Here is a 25,976-nt window from a genome sequence, read left to right as displayed (position 1 = left end):
GTACTATGGAGAAAGTACAGGACTTGAACTTAGAAGGATGTTTTTCCATACTTTAATTTCTATTTATAAGAACATGGATAAGAAAATCTAGCTGGTGTTCACCTTTTTTGTCAGTAAAATGAGGGTACCATCCCCATCACAGGAATGTTGGGATCATGAATAAGACAGTATTTCTCTTAATAGAAATTTACTGAGTACTCCTATGCATCAAGCACTGTACTAGGCACTGGATTCGGTGATAACTAAGATGTTATCCCTGAGTCCAGGGAAGTGATTTCATTATCATTATGAAGAGAGAAATAACCTCAGATTTATGCCAGGTGCTTAATGTCTATCATGTCCCGTGTTCTAAGAGATCGAGGACATTGGTACAGCTCTTATTATATAATGTATGGGGAAGCAAAAGAAATTCAAGATGCTTGTTTAAGTTCAGAGTCAGTGGGAATTTTAACCTAGAGCTCCCTTATTATAGTACATAGTCCCTGTTACATCTTGCAAATGATCAAATACTAACTGTAATGATATTGATAAAATCAGTTATTAATAGTTATTATTTCTGTGCTTTGAAGCTTAAAGTTTGTACTGAGTGTAAGCCAATAGAATTTAATTTAAAAATATCAGTTCAAGGGCTGAGAGTATAGCTCACGGAAGAGGAATGTGATGGAGAGTTGGCAGACTTGGCTTCAGCAGAATGAGTGTTAGTGCCTTTGGATTATCTTTCTTAATCCCAAGGTGGAAAGATGTCTGATGTGCTCTTTAGTCCAATTTATGCTAATTTTATTTTCATAGTACCATGGAAGTTCAGAGCTCGAAGGGAGCTTGGAGAAGTGTCTTGTCTCATGCTTTCCTTGCAGAAACAGTTAACCTCACCTGACAATACTAACTATAACAAGTTAGTGAACATACATGCAGTTTCATATAAAACACTGTTCTTTTTTACCTTTGTCATTTCCGTTGATTCTCAAATGTCTATTTCAGTGATTCTCAGGTTTTCCCACAATAAAGGTAATACACTCACGTCAGTATAGGAGCTAGCCCTCAGCAAAGATCTGCAGCAGTGATTTTTAAACAGAGAGAATTACGGGTATGCCTCCTACCCCCATACTTGGGGAACTTGGGAACATCTTGCTGTGATAACCAGAGGGGAGAGACTGTGAAGCTTGAGTAAATCCCAGGTGATTGATAAGCTCCAGTTGAGTCACTAAGACAGTAATATTTTTTGCTGTATAGCCTCAGTCTTTCATTGAGATGTTCTTTTGTATTTCCCATTGTTTCTCCTTAGAATCTTGTAGTCATCAAGTACTCACCTAGTCTGTCTTACTATCTGAAATCAAGTTACTTCTGTTAGACCCCAGTTGGTGGCCATTCTGACTTTTAACCTAAAGGATGACAAGAGAAGACATTGTTACCTCCCAAAGATCTTAGTCTGTGATCAGGCAGCCCCGGTTCTTCCTTCAGATGAGCCCGTGCTTGCTATCCTGTGATTTTCAGTCTCACAGAGGGCTGTAGTATTTCTCCCAAGTCTGTTCTCTAGTGTAAAGATCCCTGATTTTTAAAGCCATTCCAGATGTCAGGTTCGCTGTTCTGATCATCTTCCTTTGGAGCACTTCCCAGTGACATAATAAATCTGATGAGTAAAACTGAACTCAGCACAGTGTTTTTTGGCCACCTGCTCCTACTCCTAAGGATGACTGTTGCCAGAGTTTTTTTGTTTTTGTTTTTGTTTTTTAATAGCTTATACTTGTTTTGGTTTGGTTGAGACAGTCTCCCTATGCAGTTCAGGCTGCCCTCCCAAGTGCTGGGATTACAGGCATGTGCCACCATGCCCAGCTTGGCGTAACTTTTTAATAGAGCCTGCTTCTCTGTGATCCATTGTTCACATAACTGAGGTGATTTTAAGTGGGTTGGGCCATTTTCCTTCTTCTATCTGAGCCTTCCATTTACTTGTAATTGCTCTTAAAATATAATACAACCTCTGCTAATGAGTAGCTAAGATCCAACATGAGCTTATCCCCAAAAACCCTTTTGGATCTGATCTTCTGTCACTGAATCCTAGCTACGGGAGCATCACGTAGCTCCTTGAACTTGTTCCTTTGGCATCTCCTTCCCTGGCTTCATGTGGCTATCCAAAGGTCAGTCCCAGTGCTTCTCTCTGGAGGTTTTTTCTTACTCTCTCAAGGGTCTGCTCTTCCACTCCTCAAGCTGGCAGCCCTTAGGTTGTTTCCTGTTGGACCTTCAGGTGCCTTGAGAGGGAATTCCTACGCAGGGTGAGCTTTCATTGAATCCAGCCAGGCTTGACTGTATCTCTTATTAATATGTTCATGTTATAGCATAAGATGGTTTTACTGTGTAGGACAGAGGTCAGTGGAAGATAGTTTCTTGGTCAGACCCTTTGGAACTTGAGATCAGATTTAGGCTATGTTTGAAGGTGGAGCTGGTAGGATTTGCTGCCTATCTAGATGTGGAATGGGAAAACCAAGAATCAACTATAACTTCAAGGTTTTTCTGTTTTAAGAGTCACGAAGAAATGGAGTCACCACTACTGATACACAGAAACTTGAGGGGATGAGGTGAGGAGATCACTAGGATGAGTTTGGGATAAGACAGTGTCAGATGGTTGCAGTCCTTAAGTCACTAGGCCTCAGTTTCCTCAGATATAAGAAATCAATAACTGAATGTTAGGAGAATATAGCTCAAAGGGGCTGGGGACTCAGCTCAGCTGCGTAAGCACCTGCCTGGCAAGCATGAAGTCATGAGTTCAATTCCTGGTGGTCACAGAGCTTTTACCAAGTCCTTCTGGCCTTAGGTATGAAAGCCTAAGCACGGTGCACAGGTTTTTTTTTTTTTTTTTTTTTTTTAACTGTAGGATTTTATGCTAATTTGAAGTGCATTTTCTTTGGTATGACATTCAGTTTCCAGTTGGAAATTAAGATACTTATTTAGAGTACTCAAAAAATCTCTCTTAGAAGAGTTTTGCAACCAAGGAGCATCAAAAATTATGTTCCATGTATTCCATAAACTGTTTTATAACTATTGTAACCTTCACCTGTGAAAGTATTAAAACTCTACTGTGGCTAAGGTAATGGAGTAGATTCTGAAAAACTAATATCACTAAGAGAATTTATAATGTTGTTATATTGTGGGGATTACTGTATTTCACCAGGGTTTAACATTATAAGCTTAATACAAGAGACGCGTGGCTGTCATTATGCAGTGACCCTGTGAAGTTCCTCACATGCTGATTCTGAGGAGCAGAGCAGTAGCGGATTGGAAGCCACAGTGATTATTTCAGAGGAATGCCGTGCTTGTTGAGACAGTACTCAAAAGGGCTCTTCAGACAGCATATCCCCCCTGAAGAGGCAAACTTTGAAATGCTTCCAGTGCATTTCCTTGGCTTTGTTAGAGAAGAAAGCTTATAGCTAAAATTACAGTTTTAAGGCTTTACGAGATGCAATTGAAATTAATTTTTTAAAAGTTTTTAACAAATCTTACTTGAAGACTTAATATCTCAATTACTTTTATGTAAGAGGTAAAAGTTATATTTCCACCTTATAAGTAACATGTGTCCCACTTAATAACAGCTTCCTTAATAACCTAATGCACCTCATGTTTACATGTAAATGGTTCCTTTTGAAGTCTAACTATTTAAGAATAAGTTCTATATGCCAGAGTTAGTGTGAGAAGGAGCAAGGTTCCTGTGTTTTGGTCCTAATCACAGTTAGTGGAGGGGATATAGTGTACAAAGAGCTCTGTCACTTAATGTCCTTTGAATCAGTCTTTAGAGCAATACTTCATGGTTAGGTGGAGGCAGATTCTGGGCATTTTACAAATACAGGTATCTTTCTCTCTACCTCTCTCTCTGTCATACACACACACACACTCTCCACACACACACACACACACACCCTCCACTCATTACAGTTAACATTTCCAGATACTTGTTTAGTTGCCAACCTTTGCTTCAAACCCTTTGTGTGTATTAACTTTGTTAATAGTCACAGCAGTCCTTCAAGGGGTAGGTTCTGGATTGTACTCATGAAAGATCGGGGACGCTGCAGATCCGAGGTGTTTAGACGTTGTCCCAGGCTGCACAGATCACGAGTTGGCTCTGAGTTTCAGTCCCAGGCAGTGCGGCCACAGAGCTCTGCTCTCAGCTTCTGTGCTGTGCTGGCTGCTTCTGTGACACTAAGAGAAGTGTTGTGGAAGACACTTAAGTAGCTGTAGTTTTTGTTTCCTAAATTAAACGTGTTATGCTAGGTCATTTATATATGTATAATTTGGTTTATATGTGTGTGTATATAAATTAAGACCACCACTTTGAATTATTTTTATTTTCTGTCTACATAATAAAAACATATACTTAGGCCATTAACAGGATATAAAGTGATCATTGTAAATACTAATTGTGATTTTTGTTTTCTTTTTCCTCAGTTTCATGGTTTTCTCCAAATGAAAATATTCTCATTGTTATTTTCCCAATTTTGGCTATACTTCTATTCTGGGGACAATTTGGCATTTTGAGTAAGTATTTTTATATTTTATGTATGTTTTAGTGATGAATTGGTGCTTCTAGAAGGCAGTCCTACATAAATATTTCATTTAACTAAGTTGTGTTAGAAAATATGTTGTGATTAATAAAGTATACAGTTTGAATGTTGGTAGTCTCCTTGAAATATATATATATATATATATATATATATATTATCCTCTGTATTTTTCTTCAATTCATTTTAATTTCTATGAAATTCTTTTTTTTGTTTGTTTGCTTGCTTTTGGCTTTTAATCTCTTAAGAATGCCTAGGAGGGCTACTACTAACAACAGTTTTAACTCATGTAAGCATTTTCATTTTTAGAGAGCATTTACACACATACCATTTTATTTGGTAAACAGATGGTCACAGGCTGCATAAGAACATTGTACTCTGGAGCATTAGGATTTTTCTGTCTCTTCTCCCAGTGTGGACTCCACAGACATGCTCACTCTCGGAGAAGCCCCATTTGCACCATGTTTTCTCATCCTGGGTGTGCAGTTGGGCAGCCCCTAAGGAAGCAGCAGGAGAGCTGTGTTCTTTGATCTTGCTTTACTGTGATAATCATGTAACCAGACCTCTGGGAGAGCAAGTCTTGATGCATCAGACTCAGCATCAGTAGTTCAGAATTGTTACTTGACGGTAAATAGGTCCAGGGGGCTGTGGTTGTCTATATTCAGCCACATTTACTACCAATTTAGTGCCAGAAACTTACTAAATTAATGAAGCTCAGTTGTTTTGGTCTAAACTTTTAATATGTTAAGATTTATTCCCACTGTCCCTGTAGTGCCTTGACATAGTCCTTGAAGACCAGCAAGTATCTGTACAAGCAAGAAATATATGATTTAGCTGATTTAGTTTATTCTGCAAAAATAAAAATTAGAAAAACAAAAACTAGGGAAAAACTGCAGTAGATCGGCCTCAGTTTTTCTTGTCCTCAGAGTTTAAGCTGTGTGTATCCTCAGTGATGCATAAAAATGAAAGAGATTATGGATTATATATTTTAAGAGCTTTTCCTAATATATAATTTTCTGGAAATGCTTAGTGAACTTGTGTCTAAAAGGAAAATATAGGGAACAAAGGGCTGGCTGACAGTGGCAATTGTCAAGACATTGCAGAGCTCTTATTTCGAGACAGTGTCTAGACTTCTTTTGGAAATTTCCTTAGAATTTCAGGAAGCCTTTTATTTTAAGAGAAAAAACATTACAGCTTAAAGACCTACTCTGACATCACTCTGGTTTTAGGGAAAGCTGTAGCCAAACTGGCAGGCCCAAGCTTTAAGAATTAAGTCAGGTGATTTGGCCAGGGAATGGTCTTTTTTTAAAATCATAAAATTGTTTCACATTTGCGTGATTTGTTGAATTTTGATTAATGAAAGTTTGCTGATTATGGCATTATAATTAGTGAAATTATTTTTAGAGGAATGAAACAGAGAGACTCTATTCCTTGTCAGCCATATTTTTACAAAACAAGCTTTGCTACTTTTTATAAATTAAAAGGTAATGCATTTATCTTTCTGTATCTTGATGGATTGGGTTTGAGATCTCCACAGATAGCAAAGGAGTCCATAGTTGCTGGATTCCTTTATATAAAATGTACAGTATTTATGTATAACCTATGTTTATCTTCCTGTATACTTTTTTTTTTTTTTTTTTTTTTTGGTACCAGGGATCAAAATGATGACCACACACTTGCAAGGCAGGCGCTTATGCCACTGAGCTAAATCCCCAGCACTTCCTGTATACTTTAAATCAATTCTAGATTATTTATGGTAACTCTCACAATGTAAATAGCATGTAAATAGTTGTTATATTCTGTTCTGGAATACTGATTTTTAAAAAGTCTGTAAATACTCAGTTTGTAAAATGTTTTCAGTTCACAGTGGATTGACTCTGTAGTTATGGAACTTAGAGACACAGAAGGCTGGCTGTACATAACAATTTTTTAGTACTAGATACTGAACCATTTCTTTATTTTAAATTTTGAGACAGGGTCTCACTAAATATATAGCCCAGATTAGGCTCAAATGTGATTTTCCTGTCTCAGCCTGCTAAATACTGAAACTATAGGCATACAGTACCATGCTCAGCTCATAATGCTGGAACACCTTGTGTAACGCAGGAAGTATATAGAGAAAAAAATATCCTGCAGTTTGAAAATCGAGAAATCAACTATTAGTGTATTCCAGTGAATTTTCTACTTTCTGACTGTGTCTCCATCCCTGCCTTTCCTCCTCTGGATTTTTTTTTTTTTTAGTTTTTTTTTTTTGTGTGTGTGCTGGGAGTCGAATTCAAAGCCTCATGCTTCCAGGTGGGTGCTGTGTCACCGAGCTACAACACCAGCCTCCTTCCTTCCTCTTCTCTGCCCTACAGTGGCTGTGTGTGTCTCTGTCTGTGTGTGTGTCTGTCTCTTTTTTTATTAAAAATGAAATCACAGGTTATATAATTGTACATCTTGATTTTCAGCTTATATAATTGTACATCTTGATTTTCCTGTCTTCAAAAATCTTACTGTGGCTATCTGTGCACTACTTTTACACATGTGTGCCACACTTTACTTTCATCTTGTTTGATATTAAGGTTCTTTTCAAGTTTGTTGATACTATGAAAGTAACTCTGTTCAGGATGTTTGATCCTAAAAATGCAGAGCGTAAGGCTCTAGGTACCCATTTCTAAAAAGTTCCAGGATCTTCATATCAGAGGAAAATACCTGCCTTCTATCTCAGTACTCAGTACTCAGGACTTCTGATAGTATTAGTATTCTGAAATCTTTGCCAGTTTGATAGGTGAAAAACACGTTAATTTAATTGTTTCTATGTTATTGAAAGTAAATGTCTTTTTTTTTTTTTTGATATTTTTTCAGCTAGTCTTTTTTTAGGGCATATCTCTACCAACCTAAAGAAATACTTGGAGGAAATTTTTTTATTGTGGCTCATTTAAAACAAGGAAGTGGGGTGTGTGTGTGGGTGTGGGTGTGTGTGTGCACGTGTGCGCACACACGTATTTATGTGTTTGTGGAAGAGGAACCTCGGTTCACGATTCACCCAGCCTCGCCCCTCATTTGAAAGTGTTGATAGTAGCTAAATGTTTGTGGAGCTCTTGTTCTGTAGGACAGGCACTGTGCTGAGTAGTCTATACCTCAAGACATGTTTATGTCTTCTAGGAATTCTGGATACAGGCAGTATTGGTTTTTCCATTTTTGTGGCAGTGTGACCATGGTGACCAGTTGTTTTCTGTTAGCATGGGTATTTGAACACTTAGGTTTATCATTACATTGTACTGCTCGCATCTTGAATTTATTTCAAGAATTTTCTTTCATGAAGGATGAACCTGTGTGTTGTTTAAAACCCTGAGCAGAGATGTAACCATTAATTCTAAAGCAGGAGATTTGCCTAATTTGTTGATTTCTTCTACCAATACCCATTGACAGTATGGTGCCTGCTGCCTGGGCCTTGGGCTAAATGCTTGGGATGTGGAGGTGAGTGCATCTTGCCTCTGGCTTTGGAGCCCTCTCCTGTCAGGAGCTGTCCTGTTCCTGATGTAGTCTAACTTTTTTTTGGTGCCTTCATAAGAGGCTCCTGGTTGTGACCTGGGCCTCCTGCTTTCTTCATCTGTGCCAATGAATTCACTCTCGCTGTTTCCTCTGGCTGCATCTTGAGCAGCTCCTGTGTGGCCGTGTCAGGTCCCCACAGCCAGCTGCTGCTTCTGCCACTGTGCTATGGCCTCTTCACATTTCATTCTGCATTCTCACTTTTCACTTCTCTGCTCTTCCATCTTTCTTGTTCCAATTTCCTTTTTGGATAATCTATTTAATATGACATGGTTTTGTCACTGGGAGATAAGGATTACCACAGCTACATGCTTATATGTGTGTGCTAATTGAATACAGTGACCAATCACTAGTGGTCTTCAAAAGAAAAGACATGACTGATCACTTATCATGATGTTGTTTGTGTAGTGGTTTGTGGTCTGAAGAGATAGCAGTGAAGTTTGTACTTTATGTACTCAGTTTGTCTATTGATGTAGCTAAAATATAAACTATTTTGGGGTTCTTGTGTAACTTAACTAAACCATTCTCATATATATCAGAACCATATAAAGTAAGGTCTGCTGTAATTTGCTTCAGATTATGTATTCTGAGCGTCTTTCGTTTCCTTTTCTACCTTTTTTGTCCATCCTTAAGATTATTTCAGAAGGATTTTGATTACTGCTAATAGGTATTTGGGTAAGTATTCCAATGGAAATGATTATTGGCAAATTCAAGGAAGAAGATTTTTTGTTGGAACAGCTTTCAGTTTCAACTTAGTCCTCAAGTCTAGCTTAGTAATGAAAGTAATTAAGCCCTGAAAACACATTTAAAAGAAGAAATGGAGCAGAGAACTTCACTGATTAGCAAAAATGTGTCCAAAGAAGTGAGAACATACACTAAGTTACACTGGAAATTTCTATCCTAGAAGGCAAAAGGGTCTTTCAAATAAATGTTGCAATCATTTTGGGGCTGATGGCCCTTAATAATAGGACTTTGTATCTAGTTTAATGTGAATTTTATTTGATCATCTTGACCTTCCAGTGCTTTCTCTGGTCCTGTCCAATTTTAATGGCTACCTTCTATTATTAAATCATGTGGTCATGCACCGATTTTATTATAAGAAGAACTGACCAAAACTATAGCCCAACATTTTAGAAATATAGAAATATAGTTGTTGCTCCTTTGACTACAAACCTAGATATCTTGACTTTCTGCATGTACTCTAGAACTGTGAAATCTTTCATGAGAACGTAGTTATTTAGCATCAGACAATGGAAATCACTGGACACTGGACATCCACCTATATTCAGAATATTTGCCACACAAAACCTGAGCTCTGTTGCTAGGTCCTGTAACAGGGAGTGTGATATGTAGTTTGTATTAATTTTGATGGCATTGTTTCATCAGAGTAAGGTAGCATATGGAGTTTTATAAGTCCTTCATTTATGCATGTGTGTGGCTGTGTGTGTGTGTGTATGTGTGTACACACTCCAAATGAATGTGTTAAATATTTTAAAACAGTAACTTTGATAATTTTTAAAATTCAAATTTAAATTTGAATTTTAAAAATTATCAGATATGCCTTATCCTGCATTACAAATGTGATTGGTTTGCCGCTCAATAGAATACCAAAAGATTTTTAAATAACTCCTCAAGTTATCAGGAAACATACTATAATAAATTAAACCAATTACTTGTCTTCATTTGCATCTTACTCTTAATCTGATACTCATTTCCTCTCTCCGTCCTACCTCTATCACTGGTCACTTGGCTGGGGACTGTAATTTTATGTCTTTGAGCAAGTGTTTGGATTTTGTTAGGCAGACTGTGTGAGCCTAGATGGATGTATAAAATCCAATCATGAAAATTTGACATGATGTATTTTATATTGCCCCCACATAGACTTGATACTTGACTAGGTTTCACCAGCCACAGTATGCAATCTGTCATCTTTTATGTGCTTTGTATCACTCACAAGGAGAACTGAAAATCGTGTCCATAATATTAGCATATTGTTTCTTTATGTGGGCTAAAGAAGCACATCCTTGTTTCAATCATGTAGATTTGAAAGGTTTAATACATAAAAGACCTTACTTAGCCTAGCAGAGAACTGTACCTTTTATTTAACTGGGAAAGGTCTGGAAATACCCCTTCCTTTCACCGTCTGACCTTAACACACACTTTTGCCCACTAAACATAAAGGTCTTGCAGCAGGCCTTGTGCTTGCCTTTTTGTACATTGTGAGCAGTTAAAACAGGGTCACATGGGCTCATAGTCAGTCATTATTGAGCAAAGTGATCTACTGTTCTCTTTATTTGGACTGAAGAGCCTGGTACGTTGTAGATACCCAAGAAATAGTTATAGAACAAAGAAAAGAACTAATCATGCACATTTCTTCTGAGATGTAACCTGCTAGATTTAACTATTTTGCATCCTATAAATTATATTGCAATTAAACAGCATATATGTATTCAGAAATAGAAGAGGCAATATGTTAGAATTTCTAATTTGTTGATTATAAATGTTACTATTTTTCCTCTTGTTTGATATTCTTGATCTACATCTCTAAGATCATTAAGCTTTTTGTGCAAAATGTAGGTACTATTATTTCTTATGTATTTTATTTTGTATATTGAGTTCAGTAGTTTGGGCTGAGAAGAATCTTTAAAAGTATGCAGATTTTTAAAATTATATAAATGTCTTGCTTGTCAGTCAGAAAAATCATACCCAGAAGTTTAATGAGAGCACATTGTTAAGCATACCTTAAATTATTACTTGGACGTGTTTTCTTTGTCACAAGTAATGATTTGCTAAATAAGGATAAACCCACTTAAAGCACGGGAAAAAAATCAGTAATAAAGGGCCCTGGGGATTATTGGGTTCCTTGACATCACATTGTAGCTAAGAAAATGGACAGCTGGACTTGCAATAAGATAACTATCCCATGCTGGCTATGGAACCTGCTACAGGATGGCCACTGTGAGCAAAGAAAATGAACTAAGAGAGACAGACCTATATAAAGGTTTCATCAAGAAAGCATGGGGATGTGCTTTCGTTGCCCATTGTTACCTGAGCAGACTTCACTAATGTGTTTGTTAGAAATGGCTGTTTAATGTAAGGAGAAGTTCAAGGTGGCCTTGAAAATGAGTAGTACTTGAAATTACTAATGAACCAAAGCTACCTGCAATATACATCATGCTATTCTCTCTCTTGCTTGCTCTTTTTTTTCTTTTTGAGACAGGATCTTGCTGTGCAGTTCAGGCTGACCTTGAACTCACTTTGTAGCCCAGGCTGGGCTTGAACTCACAAGGATCCTTCTGCCTCAGCCTCCCAAGTGCTGAGCTTTCAGCGTCACACTTATTCTCAATCCGAAAAGGCCGTGCTATGATAACACCCTGCCACAGTGGGATTTCGTGGGGTTTTATTCTTGTTGCTGTTGTTAGCATTGTCTCCTGTACTAGCTCTTCTGAGCTTAATGACTTTGAATTTATATGAGATTCTAACTCTTACTTTTGAAAATGACATAAGTCAGTCTTTTTGCATGAAAATACACTGTACTTTAAATCCTTGTGGCTTGATCTTGTCATCTCATGTATCAAATTAAATCTGAAAGAGTCTCTTAGGAATGTTGGATTGATTGTGAGGAACACTTGAAACAGCTTTTATTTGCGATACTTTGAAGCTCTGTTTAGTAAACAATATGCAGCACATGGGGTTGGAACAACGTAAGTCTGTTTCTGCCTGTGCTCCTATTATGACCTAGGCACTGAATTTCATTCTAGGTGGGATCTGAGCCTAGAAAATCGTGGAGCTGTAAAAATTCTGTGCCTTATAAGGAGGCAGGGATGTGAGTGAGAAGCAGATACGTAAGCTCCAGGGCTGGATTCAGGTCCAGGAAAACTTCAGGGCAACACTTCCTGTTTACCATGGACTCATCTTCTCTGACTGTGGGGATTTCTGCTGCTCAACTTCACATATCATTGTTAGTTAGGATTCTGTCTTCCCCTTCAGTGACAAGAGCTGAGGTTCTTGCCCCCAGCATGGATAGGTAGAGATTAAAAAAAAATCTTAAGGTGCCAACAGTACGCTTTTGTTCCTCATGGTCATTTAGGTCATTAATGACTTGTTGATTTTATTGTACTTCTGTTTGCTCATCACTGCACTGGAGAAAATTGAATGCAAACCATCATGCCTAAAATATTTCCCCCTTTACTATGATCATCTAGTTATTACTTACATGGAGACTGTCGGTATAGGGATGCAACACAGCAGATAAACTCACACTGTTCACCTCTGATGCTGAATCAGATTTTAGGTTACCTTTCTTGGTGAAACATTAATTTTAATTAAACAAAAAGGTCAATAAGTTGAAAAGAAATATTTTTAAGCTTATTCATGGCAATAGTCTTTCAGCGAGGGTATCAGGTACTTGACAGTAAATTTAAGATCAGATACAATAACAAGTATGATGAATCCCTTTGAGCCTTTGTGGGTTATTTCAATTAAAGTATTTTACTTTAATATTTTAAGCATTTTTCTCTTAAGGATTTCACAAGGGTGTGATTTGCTCAATATTTCTTTTGTTCTCTTTTTCAAAACAAAATACCCAGATCTGCAGATGTTTAATCTTATGTAAGGGGGAACTTAGTTCTCTTTTGTCTGAATATTGCTAACTAACCAGTTCTTTCCCATTAACATTAATGTATATCTGTGTTATATTGTCAGTCTGAGGTGATTGTGCTCTTCTGGGAACACTGGCAGTGCCTAAAGATACTTCACATGACCTAACTCTAGGGCCATTCCTGGTATCTCAATGCAGTCCAGGGGTTCTGCTTAATATTCTGTAATTCACAGCCACCCCACACAAAAACTTCCATTGTCCAACAGATTACAAATGCTCCACCTGAGAAAACCTGATGTATGCACTGGTATCTTTATACTTAAAAGCATGGCAGGGAGAAGGTATCTCTTGCATATTCAACATCCACATTTATGCTGATATAAGCCTGTTTATCCATCAGCTTATCAGAAAACCTGTGAGGTGACTTAATAATATGAGGTTGTTCCTCAGAAGTTATTCAGTTATAGTGAGTTGTGAGTTTCCAATTTGTTTCACATAATTCTTTGGGTTTCTTTTTTTTAGCACTTAAATATAAATCCAATTGTACAAATATGAAAATCATTCTTTCACTTATTGCTGGACTGCTGCTCACTATAATTGTCATCGTCGGAGCCATTCTTTTCATCCCAGGTAAGAGGTTCCATTAATAAGGGGAGATGCAGGGTTGGTATAAATAGGGTGTTCATTGTTGAGGGAGGAGGAATGGTGGTGGTTTTCTAGGAAGGCCTGGTTAGCAGATTATGGCAGATTGATTTCATACAACAAAATTTTCTCTCTGCTCTGGAGGTCCTCAGTCCTAAATCAGGATACCAGCACCGCCTCTCCAGGCCCTAGGAGAGAATCCATTCCCTGTTTCTTCTGTCTTCTAGTGTTTGCCAGCAATCCTTGATACTGCTTAGCTTGTGGAATATTGCTCTGATCTCTGCCTTCATGGTCACACTGCCACTTCCTCACCCCATGTCTTCTGCTTTGTGTCTGTGTCAAATCTCCCCCTGACTCTTGCACACCAGAACACTTGTCATTGGAGTGAGGGCCCACCCGTGTAGTCTGGAATAAACTCCTTCTTTGGAATTTTTAATGTAACCCATTCCTTTGCCATGTAAAGCAGTATTTGTACATTGGAGGGAACAGGTTTGGAAGTATGATTAGGACCACCATGAGGCCACTGTGGAGGCAGACTTCCGTTGGCCGAGAGGTAGGAGAAGCACTTGCATCTGAGGGGTGGAAGTGCAAAGTAAGGGCCGGGAACACGTGAAGAAGACGTGCAAAGAAGGCTGGGACTCAAAGTAGTAGACTGTAGAATACGCAGAGTGGACTGTAAGTTTCTTTAGGAGACAATGGTGTAGGTGTGATGTTTAGGAACATAAAGTTTGTAAGTGTGTTTCTGTTCGGACTTAGGAAGTGAATGGGGAGGAGAAGAATGCAGAAATCGCCATACTGCTCTCTCAGGTGCTGGGCTATGTACTTGCTGTGGCTTTGGGACACGTTGAGTGTAGTACATGAAGGGGATCTTGGTAAATGGTGACTGCAGAGTTGCTCATCGGCATTCAGTGAGGGGATTAAAGAAGGTTAGGCCAATGCAGGGGGTCTGTGTTGAGACACACATGTTAAGATTTTTATTCTTAAATTTGGTCTTAATGCATGAATATCAGGGGAAACGTTTTTAAACCTTTCACAGTTTGTAAGAGTGATGCTGACATTGAAATAATAAATATTTAACATGGGAAAGTGTTTTACAAACTTTTATTTATTTACAGGAGAATATTCAATAAAGAATTCTTTTGGACTTGGTTTCATTGTAATTTCTACAGGAGTATTAATATTGCTTCAGTACAATGTGTTTATGACAGGTGGGTAGTCTTTCAGCATAATTTTGCTAACTTTTATTAAAAATAGAACTTTTAGTAAAACACCCTTATATTTTTTAATAGTTTAATAAAAATTGGTTTATCAAAGTGCTTTTTATTCTTAGTGACATATTGAGGATTTTAAAGTTACCTCCTTAGATCTTCAGGTATTTTGTGAAAATTAATTTTAATATTTGATGTGAAAATATTTTTGTTGTCAGTCACATCATTATAAATTGTGCTATATAATTTTTAATGATTAACTGCATATTCTAATTTCAGCTTTTGTATTAAGAGGCTAATATTAAACAAATTTTTATTTTGTTGAGTCTTTGCATTAAAAAACTGGTTCTGTAGAATGGCGTTATAAATCAGAAGTAGTGACTTTAGTTATTGGCAGACCTTGACACTGTAGTTGCAAACATAGTATGGCTAGCCAAACTATAATCAGTATCATTTTCTCCACATTCTAACAGCGAATCCCTAACATATATTTGTTATTACTTGAGAGTCACAGTTGATTCCTTAGACTGTCTCTTTCTCTGGCCTACTGTACATTGGAAAAGTATTAATTGCTTATAAAGTCATAGATATTCCAGATGTACAACTTAGTGGTCACGATGTTTATAATCACATTTGCATTATGGCTTTTTCTACCAGAGCAACTTTATGTGCCTGTAGAGAAGCCCTGCCTACTAGCCATTTATACTGTAAAACGCACAAGTGTGGTCCAAACAGCAGTGTTCTGCAGTTTAGGTAAACACTGCCGCTGAGTCAGTGAGTCTGGAGCTGATACATGTGTAGGAGATTCAGATCCCTGGAGAAGCATCTACCGTCTCACTTGAGAAGGAACCACAGAGTCAGTCTCTGGTCTTAGGACTCAGTTTGGATTGCACCAGGGCAGGTTGCGGTAAACGATACTCTGAACGCGCTTCTGTTATATCCTTCTCCCTCCCCCAGCTTTCGGGATGACCTCGTTCACCATCGCCATACTGATCACTCAGGTGCTGGGCTATGTACTTGCTGTGGTTGGACTTTGTCTCTGTGTCACAGGTAAAAGTTATACCTTTCTGTAATCTCAGTTTGGATTTCTCTAAGGAGCATCTCTTCTTTGTTTTTCTTCCCTTCTTTGTTCCTTGTTCTGTTTGTTTGTTTCAATAGATAGCCCTTTTTAAAGTACAGTCTTAGGTCACCGCAGAGTTGAGTGGCTGAGTGGCAAGAACAGAGAATTTCCATATACTCTCACCCCTTTCATACATCCTGCCCAGCCACAGGTCCCTCCTGTATCCCATACAGACTGAACATGTGTTACAATCAGCGAGCCACCCTTGACACATCACTAAATTACTCAAAAGTCCATCACTACATTTCTGCTTGGTGTTGTGGATTCCTTGGCAATGACAAATTACAATGGCGTGTATCCCCCGCCTGGTTCTGGTATTACACAGAACACTTTCAGTGCCCTAAAAACCCCTCTGCTCCACTGTGCATCCATTCCTCCCACTGATCTCCTGGCAACACTGACATTTTCACTAACTCCGCAGTTTTGTATTTTGCGGGATGTTTTAGAGTTGAAATCACTCAGTGTATAATCTTTTTCATGTGGGCTTTTTCACTTAGAAATATGAATCTAAGTTTCCTCCAGTCTTTTTGTAGCTTGACATTTGATTACTTTTTGGTGCTGAAAAACACCCTATTGTGTAGATACACCATAATTTATATATGCGTGCACCTATTGAGGGACATTATGGTTGCTTTCAATTTTTGTGATTATGAATAAAGTTGCTGTTAACATCCTCGTGACTCCTGTATTGCATAAACATAAATTTTCAACTCCATGCAGATAAATACCAAGGAGTATGGTTTCTGGATTGTATGTTAAGGCATGGTTAATTTTGTAATAAACTGTCAGACTCATTGGTTCTGTTACAAAATGGCCACCACCAATGAATAAAACTTTCTGTTTCCCCACATACTTGCTATCATTTGGTGTTGTGAGCTTTTTTTTTTTTAATTCTCATTTTACCCACAGTGAGAGAGGTATTTTTCACATTGCTACAAGATTGTTGGCTATAAATGGTGTATGGATTGTATTGGCAGCCAAACTATTGTGCCTATATTTTTAGAAGAACTTTTAAAATAACCAGGTACAGTTATGTTGGTGGCTTAGACTCCACACATTTTCATTAGCTTTAGTATAATAAGGTGTGTAATGGAACAATGGATTTTTTTCATATAATAATTTATTTCATAGACAACGATAATTTTTATTATCCATATGTATATAAGTTTTGTTTGTTGAGCATTAGAACATGAATTACTCTCCTTAAAACATTATTTGTTGGTACCGATAAAAAAAAAAAAAAAAACATTATTTGTTATCGTCAGTTACTTTGAAGTTTCTGTCATTTTAAAGGCATTTCTAATACAAGATTTCATTTGTTTTTGCAGCATGTGTACCAGCGGATGGTCCTCTTCTGATTTCAGGTTTGGGTATCGTAGCTCTAGCAGAATTACTTGGACTAGTTTATATGAAATTTGTGGGTAAGTCAATCTTATTTTTGTAGCCCTATGCCAGGAATTTTAGACATATAACAGAAAAAGTTTTTAGTTCAAAGAAATGTATTGATAAGTGCAAAAATGAAAAAAATACAGTTGGAATGAGGATAACAGTTTGTGTCAGCTTCTCCCATACCCAATGAACTGGCATGCGTGTACCACCAGTGGTTCACAGCTACCAGCAGAGAGGTGCAGGAGTTATGGTAAAGAAGGTTTCTACCTCCTTATTGCATATGAGGTGTATGAATTATTGAACAGCTTGGATTATAAATTATTTTAAATGAAAGTGACTTTATGTCTTAGAGTATGTAGACTTTCTATACGAAGTAAAGGAAAAGATTTTTGACAGATCCATTTGAATTGATTGAAAGAGATAAGATATATGAATTATTAAAAAGCTTGTATTATAAATTACTTTAAATGAAAATGACTTTATGTCTTAGAGTATGTAGACTTTCTATACCAAGTAAAGAAAAACATTTTTGACAGATCCATTTTCAATGACAGAAAGAGATTCTTCATGATTCTATCATTTCTGTGGCAAAGCTCTTTGATGTAGACCTATTTGTCAGTTGAAGTTCTTGTACACATGGACAATCCTAAGAAGACAGAAATTGACAATCAAAATCTGTCACTTACACTAATTTAAAGAGCAGTGGCTTCCAGTGCATAACTTTTAACACATTTGTTTTTAGGTTTAGGATTTTACTACTTTTAAAATAATTCTTACTAAGTATGGAATTAGCTTTTTTGGTTTAACAGTATTTAATTTGTCAGTTTTTAAATAGAGTTCTGTATAAATCTTTATTTTGACTATATATTGAAAAATAGATGCTTTTAATAGTGCCCAAAACTAGTGTTGTTTTACTTAAGCTATAGATATTCCCTATAATCTGATTTACAGTAGTTGCTCCATGATAAAGAAAAACTTCACTAGCTAACAAAATAAGTTATAAATTAATGGAATAAAAGATCACTGCTTCACTTTGGTTCGGGTGAACTTTATGCTTCAAAAATTATCATAAAACTTGAATTGTTATAGTCAAGACATTTATCATCTGACTTGTGTAATACTTCAAATAAATTCTACTTTTGTTTTTGAACTTCACCTCATGGTGACAGAGTTTGGTTCTGTTATTTTTTTCCATTCTTTTAAATTAATACTTCTTAGATATATAATTGAAATAGCCTAAATTTATCTATCTTTAGTTTATGTATTTATAACCTTTAGTTATTCCTCAATGAAATTTCCTAATTTATTCCACGTAAGTCTGTGAAGTACAATTAAGGTATTGTATGTAGACTGGCATTCACGTGGTAGCTGTGGGGAGCATCTTGAGTGTTTATGCAGATTCTATATTTGCTGTACTTTCCAGTCACCAGGGGTTTGGTTCTTAAAGATGACACTGCTGATTTGTTGTTCCCCATGTGTACCTAAGGGCAGTGTCTGAACTACATATTTACATAACTCTGGTGAAATGATACTAGGTGTCTTCCATAGTGACTTCTGAATTGCTTCCCTTTCGTTCCTGTGCTTTCCCTCCCTTCCCACACCTCTTCCCCGACAAGCCTGTGAAGCATGAAATGCAAAGGGTGCTGTAATAAAACTAAAGTAAAAGTGAAACTTCTGCAAGTTCCTCAAATTGCTTTTTCTTTAGCATAGTTTGATGCATAAATATACTACATTTAAGAATTTGATTTAGTTTAACATTTTGAAAGTATCCGAAATTAACTTTTCAAATCAACTTGTCCAATGCCAGAGTGCAGAAAGATGCCTTCGGTCAGTTGAAAGGCAAGAAAAGAAAAGGTACAGGAAAGTTGCTCTTTAGATCATGTGGTAGACTAGGAAAATTCGTGTGTTTTGCTTATATGATCTGACTCTAAATCAATGCGTGTAACATTAAGGTTGCAAATTTGAGCAATTTTATGAGGAAGTAAAAGTTGTAAATGTTTCAAAAATAATTTTTACTCATTGCAGATGTTTTAGAAATAAATATTGATTTAAACACAACAGATAGTTTAAATAAAAACTCAAATTCTCTCTTTAAGCATGAATTAATGTCCTTCTATATCTTTATTATTTCTAAGTTTAAATTTGTAGCCTTAATTGTTAAAAAGTGGGATTTCGACTTGCACTTTCTTTCGTAATTTTGTTTAATTTAAATACTTAAGAAATACATTTTAATTTTTTTAAGTGAGATGGGAACTGGAAAAGTAACACTGCATATAGGATGTAAAAGATAAATACAGATATCTATACATATACATATATATATATATATATATATATATATATATATATTAGTGGGAGAGGAGAGAGTTGTCAATTCTTGATTCTGATAAACACAGGAATGAGCTAAAAAATATAACTCTTAGCATATTATCTCTCATCTTTCATAGTACCAATCAGAATTTTAGATAGCTGTTTGGTTCTCTTTTCCTTGACAACATTTATGTGTAGGGAATGATTTTCTTGAAGTCAGTTGTATGTACATAAAACTCTCTTAGTGATCCCCATGAAGTTCTGTCACTCGCCTTTTTTAATTTGGTAGGCTGTTAAATGGAATGCATTCCAACCCATTATTCCTTTAAAAAGAAACTGCCTTCATATTTAGATCTGAAGAACAAAGTGCTCTCCCAAGGGCCTCCATTAGCAGAGATAGCCAGGTCACAAGGGCAGCAATGGGAAGTGGGCAGCTTAGCAGTTAGAAGGAACCAAAACCTTGCTAAGGACTGAGTCATCACCTGTCCTCTCTCACCAAGAGCTAGTTGTTGCCCTTCTGTCACATGTGCATGCAGAGTTCCTCTGCTTTTCATTCTTGTAACGTTAGCCAGCTATCTCAGCCCTTCCATGCCCTGTTTTTCTTGTTCTGTGTCTTAAAGCTTTTCCTGCCTATAACTCAGTTTCGAGCAGCTTCTTGCTTACCTTCTGTTTTGTTTTCACCTTGCTTTCCGGTCAGCAACTTTCTACTCTGTATTTCTTGTCTTCAAATTCCAGTGGGAGTGAGAAACTTAATCTGGCCATTTTCCTGTTTGCATGAGCCCCACAGGCCTAGCCCAATCTTAGCACACAGTCTTTCCCTATTGTTGAGTTCAACTTGCATGATTTATAAATGATTGTTTTGCCTCCATCTCTTGGTTAGCTGTATTCTTTTTTCTGTCCGTATTGCTATTTACATGTTTGTACTTTTTTGAGAAGTTAGGATTTCTTGAACTGAGAGAGGGAAATGGAATGGGGTGGAACATTCTGTATAGGAAGAGAATGTTAGAATAATACAGCAGGACAACCCTCTTACTGAGTGATTCAAAGAATGTTGTTGCTGAACATTTTCATGTCTTTAGGAGTCTGTGTATTAAGGTCTACCTTTAACTGCTCTGCCTCCTCCCTTGGTTTTTACAGAAAGCTTATCTCTTCTTTGTATAGAACGGTATCTCTTCCTTACACTGCTCTGTATTTCTTCACTAACCAATTTGTTCATTCGGAAGCAGTGTAAAGGGAAGAGAATACATAAAAGAGGGCTTGATTGGCTGGAACTAGCTGCCTAGAATAACTTTCTAAAACCAGAGGAATCTGTTTTGTTTTGGTTTTTTGTTTGTTTTTGTTTGTTTACTTTTAGTTGTCTAGAGCTTTAAAAATTTGAAATATAGAGTGGGAGCGGGGTTGCACGAATAGTGAGAAAAGGAGGGTGGAGCAGATTGGAGGCCAGTCATCACTAATTTGTTCCCATCCTGGCTGTAGGATTGGAAGAGATGGAGAGCCATGGACCGGGCGATAGGTGGTAGCGGTATCTGAGTAGCTGATTTGAGGGAGAGATGGCATGCACAAATGAGACCATGTGTGTTTATTATCAGATATAGGTTGGTTGCTCACTTCATTTTCTTCCTTCAATGCATATAGTCAAGAATATTCTGTATTTTTAAATAGACTACCAAAATTGGAACTCCTTCATGGAGTTTCTGGCACTGTTCATTTTAGCCCTGAACATTTTATGTTAGAATTAAATGTTTAGTTGCCTTGGTTTATTTTTATGTTCTTATTTTTATTTATATCAGCTTCCAATCAAAGGACTATACAACCTCCTAGGGTAAGTTAAATTTTATTAAATGAATTTGGAATGATCAATTGATGGGTTAGAATGATAATGGAAATATTGAACTGTTCTGCTTACTGTTTGGTTTCATACGAATTAAATAACATTGAAGTCATTTCATGACCTTTGGATGAATGGGTCCAATTCTGTTTTAAAATTTAGGTTTGGTCATTTGGGTCTCAATGAAATAGAACAATTGATCTCTTAAAATTGTACTGACTTCTGCTGTAGCAGTTGAAAACTTATGAGTGGGAATAATGGTTATTAGCTCTTCCATCAAAAGAAAGCTGATTCCAGTATACTGCCTCCTCTTGAACCCGTGTCACGTGAATATACTGAATGACAATTTCAGGCCTAAAAACAAGGAAGATAAATTTACATTAAATTGACGTTATTAAAATTAGAATCTAAAATAATTATAAATATTGCTGAGGAATATCTTTTCTGAGTTATGATTTACTCCTGCCTCATTATAAATATTTTTCCCCCTGGAAACTTCACTGTAGGTTTCACTATACTTTGGATATCTGATAAGCTCTCTGAAAAACTTCCAAGAAAAGAAGCACATTTTGAAGGGAATAAGTGAGGAGAAAAAAGTCTTTATAAATATATAGTTATCATGATGACTGGCTCGAGAGCTCTTTAATGGAAGTAAGATCTGGAGAGGGCTATATTGTACTAAGCTTTCTGTAAAGGGCGGATCTGTCTGGAATTCCAGAGAGAGCATCCTGTCTATGGCAGGAAGACCACCTAAATCTGGCAAGACTGACGAGTTGGGGCACAGTGTGTTTGTGTCACCCTACCTACCCGTTTAGTCTGAAAAGATTGGTACCATATCTTCATTGGATACAAAGAGCAAGTGTTTCTAAAGTGCGTCTTAGAGATAACCCAACCATTGGACCTTCATATCCTAGCAATTTGCTTTCCCTGTTACCGAATTCAACTTGCATCTCTTGAAAATAATTTTGCATTACTCCCATGTCTTGTTTAACTATGTTGTTTTTCTGTTGTTGCTGTTTATATGTTGCTTTTAATAGTTTTGTAGGAAGTTAGGTTTCTTGAACTGAGGAAATGGGAGGGCTTGGAAATTCTGCATAGAAAAAAGATATTCAGAGAATACTGCTATTAAACTATTTCCTACACTTGTAAACTTTGCTGTACCATTTATTGCCTTATTTTGTTTTTAGACTGCTGGATTTACTGCTTACATACTTTAAACATTAGAATATGTATATGTTTTAGTGTAAAAGACGTGAAACAAGTTGTTTTATATAAATGTATTTTAAATATTTTCCAGAAAGCTGTAGAGGAACCCCTTAATGGTATGTGTGTTCTTCTTCATCCATTATCAGATCAGGTTTGAACTAGCCTCAGGAAGTTAGAACATCCACCTATATCCTGGGGAGAATCTAGTAGTGGGTTTCTTTTTTCCTCTTGCCTTCATCTTTTTTTAATTTATTTAATTCGTCAAGAAGTGAGAATTTTGCTTTTTTTAATATTCTTACATTTGGGGGAAAATGTACTATTTTGTATTCCTGATTACTTTCCCTAGCCAGTGGATAGTGGCCAGAATGAAGCATAGTACCAGAGCAGAGAAAGATGTCAGTTACTCTCATCTATTTTGTAAATTTCATAAAGATATAGGAGTGAGATCAAACTGTTTCACTTTCATTCTGTATAGATCTAGATCTACATTCCCAGCTAAACAATCTCTTTCTGTTGTGGGTGCTGAGGGTGTGGGCCACAGAAATACTTTGGAATAAAATCATAGCTTTAAATGCCTGTGTATTTGCAGAACAGTTGGCATGATTTTGCTACATATTTTTTAAAATTATTTCTGATTGTGAAACCTTTACTAACTGCTTCCTTGGCTTGTTACTAACCCTTAGCATTTAAAGAATCAAAAGGAATGATGAATGAAGGTAAGTATAAAATACACCTATAACTATAGCTTAGTTGAAATATAGACATTATAAAAAAAACAAAAAGCTTCTTGAAAGTTTGACCTTTTTTAGATAAGAACACTGTCAAATCATAAAGCTCCACATCTCCTGATATATAAAAATTAAATTACTTTGCTAAAAACTGTAGAGTTATACATATAGAAGTTGTAGCACTTTCTCTAAAACATCTCTCAGGTTAGGCACCTGATGACTGTAACTTAAAATACTTTACATAAAGTACAGTAATGATTGGTACAATGCTTTGCCATTTGACAGTTTGTTTTATGCTTACACTGGTGATTTTGGTGCATTTTATTCATGGGGACTTAATATCTCTGCTTTTCTAAGCAAGAACATGGTTCTAACTTTTCAGATGTTTAGTCACTCCTGCTTTTGCTTCTGTTTTTGGATCTCTAGACTAATAAGTTTAATTTTTATTGCCTATTTCAAAGGTATATATTTGTTAATTCTTAAATGTCTGAACTAATTGACTGCTGTGTTCATTTTTTACTTTATCTTAATATAGTATTAGTCTTCAGTTCCATTGGCATTTAATGACTTTTTTAACATTGATTTTTTACTCTTAATGCTTGCATAACTAAATATTCAAGTTTTATCACAAGGCAAGATAACAGAAACCTTCCTCTTAGTATATGTCTGCAATGCATGATGTTTTCATTCCTACTATAAAGTTGGCACATGTATTAGAACATACCTTAATTCTTGGAAAACTTTCTATTTGAGAAAGATCTAAATTTCTTCATCCCTTTGATATTTGCAGTCATCCCTCGCTGATGTAAATGGTTTGCTTTTTAATTTGTCATTTTAAAGTCTGTGACCTACTTGCTCACTTTTGTAATACACTGTAGCATTTAACAGGGGCGGCGGCGGGGGGGGGTGTTTTTGCATAAGGTTAGCTCCATGGCATAAATGCTTGCCTGGCAAGTACAAGGTCATTCATTGGATCCCCGGTACTAAAAAAAAAAGAGGTCTGATCATATATGAGAATTTAAAACAGCGTTTAGGCTCGAGTTCAACAAAGAACAATAGAATGATTCCACTTCTGCAGGTTTGTGTCACAGCCTTTAAATACATGTCTTGTTATACAAATCATTGCCTCCTTAAAACAAACATAGTATCTGGAATCATGGCATGTCATGGTTTAGGCATATTTAGATTCTACTGTTTCACTTTCTTTGTTCTTTCATTTTTCTACTGTGGTGTCATTTTTCTGTGCTTCAATGTAGAGACTAAACTTTGCTCTATTGTCAGAAGTCCAGTATGTAAGAATCTTGAGTGTCTCTTCCTTTGTTAATTTCCCTTGATAGGTGATTTTTTTGAATCACTGTAGCAGATGTTGTAAAGCAGTTTTTACCTTGAAATTTTGTTCATGATACATGATATCTGTGATGACTATTGAAAATCTTCTTAATTGTTCTATAATTTAGCTGATCATTTTTTTTTAATGTCTGTCTGATGGGCTCTTGGCTGACACTTACTCAGTGCTTGTAATGTACCTGCCTTGTTAAGGGATGAGGTACAAGGTACGTGCCCTAGGCATTTCCTCCTTGACCTACACTCATTCTAGTGATTTCATTTCAATAAATGGTGTAGATCTAAAGTCAATGATAGAGTATTTCCTAGGATGAATGTATTTTGCTTTGAAAAATCAACATCACTTGGCTTTTCTGCCCAACAAAAGAAGATCATCACACTCATGATTTTATTTGCCTGGATTTTGTCTCTGACCTTTGCAGATAGATAGATAGATAGATAGATAGATAGATACATACATACATACATACATACATACATAATTTTTAGATACTAGATATCTGAAATAATTCAAGATTTTTCTAAATACTTAATGCAAAGAAAGTAGGCCTGAGTAGTGATAATCATATGTCCATTTTTTACAGAATAATTGAAGCAAAATGATGAACTCTGATTTGGAGAGTCATAAGATGTGAAGGAATACATTTGTGTTTAAGCACCATGGCCTTTGATGATTGACTGGTGGGAAGAAGAAGAAGAAGAAGAAGAAAAGTAACTGGTTTCATCTGTGAGAGGAAAGTCATTGACCCATAAATGATTATTCCAGTTTTTATTCAAAGCAGCTGTAATTTAGTTAATAAAAGAAGTATGACCTGTGTTGTGTGCCCAATTGAGATAGTTTTCTGTTATTTTTAATCAGTTAGGGGCAATAAGAGGGGGGCAACTTCCAAGAATGATACCTTTTGGATCCTAGGACTTTGTAACTCTAGGTTTAAATTGGTTCTGAATGAGAATTAAGTAGCTACTCAAGAGATATCTGTGAAAAACAGTGGCTTCCATCAAACATTAGTCAACTCAGGGTCCAGCAGCTTTGGCAGTTACACTGTTAGCTGAATAATGTGTCTGCTACTTCTGGGTCATTCGAATGGTGATTTAAGTAGAGGCAGAAGTTTGGTTGGAAGCACTCTGTATGTCATCTTTGTGTGCAGTGATATTGATGGACATAGTAGGTTTTCATTCTTGGGGTTGCTATTCACACATTCCCCCTTCAACATACAGTGTGACAGATCCTTCCCAGATTTAGGGTACTTTTGTGAACGGGTGTGGTTTTCTTTTGTTCACACTACCCTTTGTACCTGTCTTGTCCCCATTGTTAACTTGCTTCTGCTATACACGATGTAGCACCTTTTCTCCTCCTTGAACATGGTCCAATGACATGGTAGATTATTGCAGAAAGGAGCCAGACTTATTCTCAGAGCACTATGTTTACACCTTTCAGCAAAAAATAGCTATGGTTGTAACATGCGTATTCCCTTCCTCTGATTTGAAGGCAAAAATCTACAGTGTTTCTTCACTTCTTTTCT

General features: G+C 36.6%; 1 protein-coding gene across 5 annotated transcripts in view; it reads left to right on the top strand.

The window, feature by feature from the left end:
* The window catches only part of Cd47 (CD47 molecule), a 39,277-nt gene extending 13,995 nt beyond the window's left edge, over positions 1-25,282 (top strand). The window contains exons 3-12 of one of the 5 annotated variants that reach the window (XM_005003399.3): positions 4,432-4,521; positions 13,201-13,308; positions 14,436-14,528; positions 15,486-15,578; positions 16,977-17,069; positions 21,138-21,169; positions 22,473-22,497; positions 23,065-23,097; positions 23,730-23,741; positions 25,038-25,282. In XM_005003399.3, coding sequence (XP_005003456.1) covers positions 4,432-4,521; positions 13,201-13,308; positions 14,436-14,528; positions 15,486-15,578; positions 16,977-17,069; positions 21,138-21,169; positions 22,473-22,497; positions 23,065-23,097; positions 23,730-23,741; positions 25,038-25,042 — 584 coding nt within the window. In that variant the 3' untranslated portion in view covers positions 25,043-25,282. The remainder of the gene's footprint in view (positions 1-4,431; positions 4,522-13,200; positions 13,309-14,435; positions 14,529-15,485; positions 15,579-16,976; positions 17,070-21,137; positions 21,170-22,472; positions 22,498-23,064; positions 23,098-23,729; positions 23,742-25,037) is intronic. The other 4 variants (XM_005003400.3, XM_013151754.2, XM_013151755.2 and 1 more) reach the window with 4 other exon arrangements.
* Positions 25,283-25,976: the final 694 nt, after the last annotated feature.

Source organism: Cavia porcellus, unplaced genomic scaffold (assembly GCF_034190915.1).
Source record: "Cavia porcellus strain 051 isolate PalLab524CR breed Dunkin Hartley unplaced genomic scaffold, mCavPor4.1 scaffold_15, whole genome shotgun sequence".
Lineage (NCBI taxonomy): Eukaryota > Metazoa > Chordata > Mammalia > Rodentia > Caviidae > Cavia > Cavia porcellus.
This window is presented reverse-complemented; position numbering and strand designations above follow the sequence as displayed.